At 46.7% G+C, this 11,070-nt stretch overlaps 1 protein-coding gene across 2 annotated transcripts in view; it reads left to right on the forward strand.

The window, feature by feature from the left end:
• Nucleotides 1-230: 230 nt before the first annotated feature.
• Nucleotides 231-11,070, forward strand: part of LOC122631512 — a 95,380-nt gene continuing 84,540 nt past the window's right edge. For both annotated transcript variants that reach the window (XM_043817278.1, XM_043817287.1), the window contains exon 1: nt 231-1,965. In XM_043817278.1, the coding sequence (XP_043673213.1) occupies nt 1,944-1,965 (22 nt within the window). In that variant the 5' untranslated portion in view covers nt 231-1,943. The remainder of the gene's footprint in view (nt 1,966-11,070) is intronic.

Here is an 11,070-nt window from a genome sequence, read left to right on the forward strand (position 1 = left end):
AACGCGAGGGAGGACGGTGGGACAGCCGGCGGTGGTTCGAGCTAGCTTGACGAGCGCACGAGATCACCACGGTGTCACGAGAGCCGGCGTGTTCAGGCCGCCTTTTGCTACTATGATAGTAACGAGAAGCTTCTTACGGTGGGCGCTCCTCCCGAAGCGAGCGGCGCTCGGCCGAGTCTCTTCTTCCTCCTCCTCCTCCTCCTCCTCCTCCTCCTCCTCCACCTCCACCTCTTCCTCTTGCCGCTGCTGCTGCTGCCGCTGCTCCTCCTCCTCCTCCTCCTCCTCCTCTTCCTCCGCCTCCTCCTTCGGCTCGGAGGACGACGTTGGACGACGACCGAGAGGACGCGATAATCGACGAGAGGAAAACGTGCACCGACGGCGAGCGAGCATCACCGATACTGCCGCTGCGAAGGCGATGTTGCGTTTCTGCCCTCGGAAATACGTGCAAGACGACGAGAGAGATTACGAAGACGAGAGGCTGCCGGCGAGCGACGCCGACTACCTGGACGCCGGTACCGGCATTCTGGCCATCGACCTTCCATCGAGCACGACTATCCGCGATTATCGTTCTCATCGCTACGACAACTATTGTCGCTGCTATAGCCGTGATCGAGCTTTCATCGTTGACCGAGCGAAACGCACGCGGAAATCGCCTACGCACCCGCTAACGGCCAAAGAGGATTCGCCGGGAGCTAGAAAAAAGCACGAGGATAAAGGCAACTACTTCCGAGTCGGTGCGCCGGCTTGCGCGTGACCAAGAGCCGGCCCTCGTTACTACTTTTACCAACACGCTACGCGCCTATCAGTCGAAGCGCGATCGTTCCAACGACCGCCGTGTCTTTTCTCCTCCGTTCTCGTTACTACTTGTGCGCGCGCGACCTCGTCGAATACCGAAGAAAATTAGCGATTTTTCTTCCTCGATCTTCGCCACCCTTTCTTTCTTCTCTCTCTTTTCACGGCACAATCCACGAACGCGATATCTTTACGCCGCGCGAGTGCTGCTGCTGCAAGTGCCGGCTTTTCTCAATGGTGCAGGTCGGTGCATCAAACTCTTGAAAAGCGTCGCGAGTGCTGCGAAGACATACAGAGAGAGATAGAGAGGGAGAAGGAGAGACGGACAGAGACGGACAGAGACAGAGAGAGACAGAGAGAGAGAGAGAGAGAGAGAGACAGACTGAAAACGATAGAACTTCTATCGCAATTTCTTAAAACACGGACGCATCGTCTTCTTGTTGTGTAAAAGAGAGAGAGAGAGAGAGAGAGAGAGAGAGAGAGAGAGAGAGAGAGAGTGTGTATAGTAGGGAGAAACGAGAGGAGCGCCTTCGGGAGTATCTTTCTTTCTCTTTCTATTCGCGTTACACTCTCCACGAACCTCCTCGCCCCTTTCCCCGGACTTCCTCTTAGTCCCTCTCCACCGCCACATGTCACCGAATTTCGAGCCATAGCGTATATATGTTTATCGTATTTCCCTTCTTTATCTATACCTGTATATGTATGCCTATGTATATAAATGCACGTATACCAATATATTGTATATATATATATACATACATATATCACACGAACTCGTTATAAAATATAAGGACGTGCGCGCGTTTGACGTGAGATTAAAAGGCGTACAAAGTGCGAAAGCAGTCCGTTAACGAGAGAAAGAAGCAGAAAGAAGGGAGAAAAGTGTACCGCTTCTTCGTTTTCTTCGTCCAAAAAAGAAGAGAAAGGGAGAGACGGAGAGAGAGAGAGAGAGAGAGAGAGAGAGAGAGAGAGGAGGGGGCGGGGACGGGGAAAATCGACGTTTCGTGCTCCGCTGGCGTCATCGCTGCACGCTAATCTGCCTTTTTTCCTACGTTATCTTCGTACGTCGCATCGAGTGCCGTTGGACGAATATTTCAATGCGACTCCCTCGATAATAAAAGCCAAGCCGTACAGTTCGAGGACCTTCGACCATGTCTCTTCTCAACGTCAGAGGTGAGTCTTCTCGTACACATTCATTTCCATTCGACGCCTATTTTTACATCTGATATTTTTCTATTGGCCATATATAGGAAATTTAGAAGAAAAGTATTAACGTGTCTCTTCCCGAATCTTTTTATCGAAAATACGAAACGTTTCCTTTTCACCGAGCGCATTCCATTGCTGTTAACTTTGAAGCAAACCCTTTCTAGCGCAGTGACGTAGAAAAGAAAGTGGACGATAAAGCGGGGTTAAATTGTCTCGGATGAATCGTTGTGCTCCCAACAGATTTACGATTCCGTCGTCGGATATAGTCTTTCGGTCGTTTTGAAAAAAGCTGAAAGGGCTCGTCCAAAAATTTCGTCCCTTCCGCTCGATGGGACCCGAACGAAAGCTGATTCGCGCTCTACTCGCTAACGTTCAATAAAGTCTCTTGGAGCTTACGATATACCGAGAATATTTTACGACGGTTATAAAACTAATCTTGGCACGATCCTATAAAAATGTATGAATTTCATAGAAGAGACTTTTCAAAATCGATCGACGAATTCGAGACGAGAGTTTTTTTCTAAAGGAGAAACTATCCGTTTTTCTCTTCGCTTTTTCACATTTACTGTGTACTTTTCATTCCGCATAGGGTAGCTTCGTGCGGTGATCTTTAAAATCGTTCGTTGTTCGTCCTACCATCGAATTTACGACGCTGTTTGCTGTTTTAGACTTTCGAAAGAATACCGTTACCTCGTAAAGTGTCGGAGTCGCGGAGCAGAGTTAAGCGAGTCACGATACATACGGATTAATTAGCGTTAATGAAGTCTCTAATTACGTTAATACGAATGCCCGACGTCGAAAACTAGGAGTAAGAGAAAGGTGCTAGGGGTAGGAGGACGATCGCGTGCTAACGATGGGTGCGAACCGACTGCTGTGTGTACGCTTGTGTCTAACCATTGCTTTTTTTTTCCTTTTTTCCTTTTATTTTCTTGCGTTTCGAACGATCGCTATGACGTAGCCAATAATACGGACTCTTTATTTAACGATAATCACGATCAAAGTGTCGTACCGTTCTCGATTATTTACTTTTTAAACGAGATTAAAATTCTATTTGACTTTCTCGCTCGAGATTTCCGTTCTGTTTTCTCTCTCTCTCTCTCTCTCTCTCTCTCTCTCTCTCCTTTTTTCTAAATGTCTATCTACCCTCGAGAGTGCGAGCAGTAAAAGCGGTGATCGAATCGGATCGAAAGGAGAGAGAGAGAGAGAGAGAGAGAGAGAGAGAGAGAGAGAGAGAGAGAGAGAGAAAGAGAGCGCTGTTCGCTCCGACACCGTTATCGGTCTTCGTTATAAAGCACGTCATTTTCTTATTTATTCGCGTCACTTTGAAACTCGCTTCCCTCGTTCCCTTCCTCCAGTTACCCCACAAATTAGCTTAGTTTTCATCAGCTTACCGGTTTCTTCGGTTCTCGCGATACGGGAATTTGATAGGGGATATTTCAAAGCGATGCACCATTCTAAATAGGAAATCATTCCGTACACGTTGACGAAGCGAAATGTCCGAGGCACGTCGTGTCTGTCGGAGACAGAGGGGTGCTCGATTAGCGATGGTAACAAAGCATTATTGAATTTTCTCCTACTCTTCCTCGCCGGCGATGCTCCATTAAATTGCATTCGAGTGGTTACGAGTGCGAATACGAATTTTTTTCGTTCGTTCCAAAGAAAGAGTCTTTCAACGAACGTTCGACGTTCGACGATTTTATGGAAACGAGTTTGCTTCCTGCTCGCTGCTTCTTACGCAGCTTTAATTCGCGATCCATTGGAATCGTATTAATCGCGAGGAATGTTAATAAAACGATCGCATATAGATTCGGAGAAATTGAAACGTACGTCTCGGACGATTACGTCAGAGCCGGAGGAGCTTCCACGGCAAAAGAGTTCTTTCTATTGGAAAACCATCCATGAACGGAGGCAGTACGGTATTAAAACTCGGCGCGATAATTTCATCGGCATCGAACCGTTCGATTAGCTCGGCCTTCTTTCAAGCCACATCTTCGTGCCGTCGCTCAAACTACTTTTTCCTCTCCCGCATAATATACTCTCTCCCTATGAGGCACGACGAACGACCTTTGTCCTTATATTCGCCCATATAGTCCGTCTTCCACGAACGCTCTATAAAATATAATTAAAATTGATTGCGTGCTTCGATTTTTACATCGCACTTGTTCCCGTTACGATCTACCGATTTTATCGTATAATACAATTAATTAAATCGAAGCGTTTTTTCTTCGTTCGAGACGCGACGGTCGAAGAACGAATTCAAATAGGAATACAATGAATTAATTACCCGAGCATCAGGTATCGTGTGATTTAGAGTTTAATGCCTGAGAGAATCTCGAAACATTTGATAGATATTTCTGGGTCGCACGAACTTTGGTGGCGTCGGTGAACCACATCGCGATATCCTTCGGGACGTACGCTCCACGAGTTTTAACCCACGCGTACGAACGTACACGTATTTTCTCTAGGACGATCCTAGTCGTGCGCGAGAGCTAAACGAAAGACGCTTTTACGCGAGCGCTTTTTTTATACGCGAATCGAATACGCGCCGAACGAGCACGGTGTCGCACGTGTATTAAGACTCCTTTGATCCCTCTTTTCTATTCCACGCGTTAACTCGTAAGCGTTTGCAAGTGCAAGCGTTGCAAGAGCAGTTTCTCGATTATCTCCGCCGGATCAAACGTTTCGTTTCTTCCAAATGCTTAATCCGTCATCGTTGACGATGAATTATCGAATTCTCGCGGTCGTGTTTCCAGACAGAACAAGGTATTACAACGTACCTTCGTCTCGATAAGATCCGAAAGATCGTTTTCATAAAATTCGTAAAGAACCGCGCACCAGGGAACTTGGCATCGATCCTCCATACGACCTAGCTATATTCACTGTTCGCCGACGTATGGAAAATTCTCCACGGAAGATGATGCCTCGGCGATCGTAACGTCCCATCGGCAGTAAACGAATGGAGACTAAGCGAACACGCCATTAGCGAGGTCTAATCTATCTTTCTCCGTTTCTCCTTACGTCTTCGCGTACCGCATTCGAATATCAAAGCGCAAGAGTCCCCGTTTGTAGCCGCGAGAGGAAGATAGGAGGATGGGTGTAGCGAGCAACGCGGAGTCCAACAACGGTTGACCCCGCGTACCCGGGGTCATTCCCTTCCTCGACCAGCGCAAGCCCCCGGCACCCAACGCTGCCGCCCCCTTTCCGTAGCTCCGACTAGACTCCACTCCGCTCCGCGCTCGCTTCGAGCCCGACTCCCAATCCTCCGTTCTCCTCTCCTCCGCTTCCTCTCTGGAGCGCTCCTATCATTTCTAACGCTCCCTCGTTTGCACCAGCGCCGATTATATACACCGATATAACTGGTACGACTACGTAAATTCGCCTACGTAATGTACATACCTTGGCCGACACGAGCGGACTTAGTGCGCGGCAGACCGACGAACCTCTATCTACCGACAACGCGCTCGGAACGTCATGCCTCGTCGTCGACTATTTTCTCTCGTATGTATACCTACGGTCGTGTATCTTATCGACGTATTCTATTGACATCCTTTTCTCGGAAGATCGTCGGACAGAATCCGATTCTTATTGTGTCCGTTATAACGCGGTACGATCTCGGATTTAAAACGTCTTGTTACCTTTTCCACTTTTCAAATGGTAAGAGCACTCTCATTTCTCCGTACTCTCTTTTAGTATTTCCTTTCATTCGGTACAGATACCGTTTTCAACGAAACGCGGACCGTCGTCGTCGTCGTCGTCGTCGTCGTCGTTTCTATAAGCGTAGGCACGAAGGACCTACTTTTTTTGTCGCTACCACTCGGAAAGGTCCAGCGCATTTACATGACGCATTTTTCACTGCAAGTTTGAAACGTCTCCTTGTTAATGGAGATGCATCGTCTACAATAACGACGACGATCCGTTTCGTTCTCGTTAACGAACGCTCTCGTAGTCTACTTTCGATGCAAGACGCGATGTAAAATCGTCTCGGTTTTATTTTCGCATCGATATTTTGTCTCTCGCGTGACTTTGACAAAAGCAATGTCGCCAATCAATTTTCATTCGTTGCGCCTTACTCGTCCGTATTATTACTACTTATTATAAAAATGAAATATCGTAGACGCGATACCGTCGGCTCAAGCGACGTTCATCGATTACTATTTTCTCTCGATTTTCGACGCGTGCGTAAGGGAGAACGACGTTCGGCGCGATCGAGCGTCGATAGCGCGGCCAACTTTTGACGATTTTTCTTCTCTGGACTTTCGTGGGTGACATCTCGTAAGCGCGTGACCAGAACTATCGCGATACTCTTTCTCTATTCGAGCTAATAAAACTGCCTCGGTAGAAAGCTCGTGTGTGACAAATGTAACACGCTTTATTTGTTCCGCGAAAAGAGAATAGACCGATACTCGAACGTTACTCGTTCGTCGTGTTCTTCGTTTGTATTCAATCGCATTTTCCGTCCATTGATGATTCGTCGAATTGCCGTTTCATCGATGTAACTCTTTTTTGATTGTACGATTCTTTTATTTTCGATTCGGAGGTTTCTCTCGCCAAAATGTTCGTTCGTTCGTTCGTTCCGGGGACGAACGCGTTAGTACAAAGTATCATCGGAAACTTTGTTCGTCGCGAATAATGCTTATCTATAGGTGGATACGCATACGCCTTAGTAGACGCAGCCCAGGAATTGATCGTGGCTGTCGAGTACGAACGAGTTATCTCCACGTAATGAAGATCACGTTCGTTAAACTTGCAACTCCTGACCTTTTCAAAAAATACTGCTCGCGAGTTAGTCTTGCATCAATTTTTTAACGAACTCGTCCTTCTTTTGCTATAATCCAATATAAAGAGTACGAGAAGTACGAAACAGCCGGTCCGAACTCGGTACCTTTACGTAAACCGTTGGCGCTCCCTGCAACGAGCCGCACGTACTCCACGTTTCGATCATTTTTCTAACTCTATAGAATTGCCTTTTTAAGCGTAGAAGAAACATTCCGAAAGTTAAAGGGTTAACGGCTGTTTCGCGAACGTGCCTCCTACCTAGAAGCGACATACTCTTCTGCTTGAGACAATATTTTCCAAAGCCATTTCCGTGGAGCATCTTACTTTTCTCAAGTTTCCTCCGGTTCGGATCGTTGTTCACTACGTTGTACATTTAGGTGTAACTTTGAACGATCGGCGTTGGGTAAAAATAATAGTATACGCACACCATTCTCGAATCTATGTCTCTGACCTTTCGATCGATTTTCGATCAATCGCGAAAGGGCGAATGAGGTAGAGGCGGAGGATAGATAGATAGATAGATAGGTAGGTAGGTAGATAGAGAGAGCGATCGATGATGAGGTAGCGTCGTAAACCCGCTGTAGACTCGTCCGGAATGAACTTTAGAAACGCTTTGATCAGCCGGCTTCGACTGCCGGCTTGTTGGCACTCTGTGTTCCTCCAGCCGTGTTCTCCGTGCGATATATCAGGATAGTTTGAAACGAGCTATGTATGCATCGACTCGAGCAAAGTACCTATGGTCCGAGTACGACAGGTGGTCAGTACCGATATTTGACCCTCCGCTCTCTCCCCTCGTCGAGTAAGGATTCTCGACGGAGGAGGATTCCCTTTTCAACGACAAAGATTCTTTTCCTATCTCGTAACCTTTTGGGAATCGCAAAGCGTCCGACTACGCGTAATCAAATCCGTAACATCGCCGTTCTTCGAGAAATTACGAGAATAAACGGATAGGTACCTCTCGGGCGCATTTCGAACGAAATTTCTTTTCCCGATAATTTATCGAGGACGATAGTTACCGGTCGTTTACTCGCAAACGACGTTATACGGTTCCGTTTTCCTCGAGTCGAGCCGAGTCGAGTCGGGCCAAGCCGTGCATTTTCTCTTCGAAGCTTTTCAGGTAGCGGGCGTGGACGATGCGAAATCCAATATGGATATTCTAGCCAAGTCCGAAGCCGCAGGAAGAACCTCGCCTAGTTAAGGACACGGGCGTTGTCGTTACGAAGAACGGGGTTCTTTGAACTCGAGCTCGACGGTTGCGTCGGTCGACTTGGAGGGGGCAACTTTCCGTTCATCGACTTTCCGTCCTTCCGTTCTGTCTTCTTCAACGTCCATCTTTTATCCACCTTTTCTCTTTATTTTCGCGCTCTATTCTTCCAAAGAGCAAAGGGAATTCTCGATAGACCGTGTCACCGAGACCATACCGTTGAGAGATATTTATCATTATTCCACGTCGAGAACTCTCGGGCACATTCCGACAAGCTTCCGGACTATCCACCTATTTTCTTAGAAGCGTATTTTTCTACCGTCAAACGAGTTTGACCCGATTTACTTCGTATTTTCATTAAATTAAAGCGCCGATCGCTGAGACCAACAGAGCTTTCCGAAACTTGGAAACGCGGTCTAGTAGCTCGTCTAGAAAGCTCCAACTTTCGAGGATGAAGCAGTTCGCTCGAGTTTCGTCTCGGTTTTCCATTGTTTCTTCGATCCTATTCCAGCGTCACACTTTTTTCTGATCCCGCAATCGCTGTTCGGTCGTACATAGTCGCGATAATTCCGTTATCGGTTATCGACTTTACCGAGGAAAATGGCGAAATTTCGCGACAGAAGGAAATCGAGATCTTACACGCGAAAACGATATCGTCGAAGGATTTCTCGAAAAGGGAACGCGCGAGGAGCTCGGTCGAATGCGTCGTCTCGATCCTAACCGCCGACTGCCGACCGCGTCTTGGTTGGACCGCGGAACTTCGACGCGCTAATTAAATCGAATATTCCCGTAGGATATACGCGAGTAAACAAAAAGAGGGGAACGAAGACATTTAGATTCAGATTCGATCCTATTTATAGCCGTTCGAAAGTTTCTTCGAAATAAGATTATCCGCAGGGAATTACGAAATTGCTCGAACCTCGAGGACTCCGACGGAGAGTACGGATTTACGACGGTTATACCCTACAATGGAGACACTTTAAGTGGTTTCTATCAATAGAAGGACTAAAACTGGATAAAAGACTGATATAAGGTACGACGGAGACCCGCTCGGGAGAAGCGACTTTCCTTCGTTCCGCTGGAAACGGCTTACCCCCTACGTCGAACGCGGCTTTAACCGGGGAATATCTCGATATAAGCTCTGCAATTAAACCTCCGATCCTACTCGCCGAGATATATTTTTATCTGCCGTCCGACGTGGATATATAATTAGAACGTTACGCAATAATATCGTTTCGCCTCACAATCGGCAACTAATTGACCGGATGAAATGGCGTTGACGATTCGCGACAGCCGTCCTCGCGTATCGCTCAATTCCGTGTCGCAGTTAACGTACCTTTTTGCCTTTAAATTTATCGTTTCATTCTTCGACCTACTCACGTACACGACCGTCGTGATTTATTTATTCGAAAACGCTCCTCGTCGTTTCCACCAGAGAGGAGCCTATTCATTTCCTAGTTATATACCGTGAAATGCGACGTTTTTACCAAGGCCCTATCCTGTAGAAGGATTCTGCGAACTTTTATGACTCGTTAAATTCTCGTAAACGGTCCTTTCGCTGTAGCGTACCAAGAGGAATCAACGAAAAGAAACGGTAAAGTACTTTCAACTTTAGCCCAGTTCGAAATCCGGAGCCGAAACCCGGTCTCGGTGGCTTAAACGCGAGATCTCGCAATTACATCTCGCAATTATATCTCGCAATTACCATCGGTAATTGGCAATCGTTTACGGAAGGAACATCCGTTCGAGCTCGGTATCCGCATTTTCTTTTTAAATCGCAATGCTCCTCGATTACGGCGGATCGTTGACCCCTTGTTTATTCACCGAGCAAGCTAGGGCGTATTAGAGGTTTCCAAAGGAACTTCGTTCACCCTTGGGGTGAGAAAGGATAAGACATCTTATCCCTTAGATCTAAAGGATTCATCGGATTCACCTTTGGGGAAGTACGTGATTTCGAGCCAACTCTCGCATCGACGAACGGACTAGGTCGCGATTTCCTTCCTTCATTTCCGTAGAAAGCGAATATTCTCAAAGTTCGATCTCTTCGTTCCTTCTCGTTCATTAATATCCTACGTTATTAGCTCGTTCGATATCGATTTCTCGCGACTTTCTAGATTTCTTTTTCTTAGCGACGCTTATTGATAATACCATATGTTCGTCGTGACGTAGTCGTAAAAAATAGCACGTTCGACGGTTATCTTATCTTTCTCTGGCCCACCGACTGTAGTTACGTACATACACGCGAGCGTATTATTCTTTCTTCGTGACACGAAGAGTCTTCGCTGACGATAAGTCTCCGTGAAGGCACGATAGGATTTCGTAAGCTTTAATCCCGAATATCAATCATAATAATCAATCGTTTCGACCATAATAACCGTACGTTTCGATTTATCACTACGAACGACGAAGAGGGGAAGAGGGAACGGTTTCGTCGTCGAAGGAGTAGATCCGTTCCGGAGTTTGTCCCATCGATTATCCATAACGGAGACCGAATTTACACCGGACTAATTAGCCCAAATTGCTTGTAACGTTGTAAGAAACCAGCTTGCGATGATCTCAGCTCGCTTCTAATGGACGGGACGCTTTGCGAGGGAAATTGTAGAATGTAAAAAAGACGCTGAGATAATTTTGTCCTAATTAATAATGTCGCTTGTAATCGCGACTCCTAGCCGGATCTTTTCTCCAGAGATAAACCGACGTAAAACGTTCCTCCTTTTTTTCATATACGTACGCGCGCTTACATCGAGAAAGGTGATTTCTTCGCGGATGCGGGAGGATCCTGAGACGAGCTACGATACCTGGATAAGATATCGTGCTTATGCTTGTCGCGTAAATATTACCTTTAATATAGCTTCGCTATAAATAACGTCGACCGTATATGGCAGTGTCGGTTTCTCGATTCTCCTTCGCTCTCTCATATTCTCGACTCTTCCATAACGTCAATTTTCTCTCTTTCTCTCGTTTTCTCACCCTTGGCTAAAACGCTACCGGAGGAAAACTCGGGAGTGGAAAGTGAATCCCTTCCCTTCTCTCGCGGATTCACGAGAGAGAGAGAGAGAGAGAGAGAGAGAGAGAGAGAGAGAGAGAGAGAG

Source organism: Vespula pensylvanica, chromosome 1, assembly GCF_014466175.1.
Source record: "Vespula pensylvanica isolate Volc-1 chromosome 1, ASM1446617v1, whole genome shotgun sequence".
Lineage (NCBI taxonomy): Eukaryota > Metazoa > Arthropoda > Insecta > Hymenoptera > Vespidae > Vespula > Vespula pensylvanica.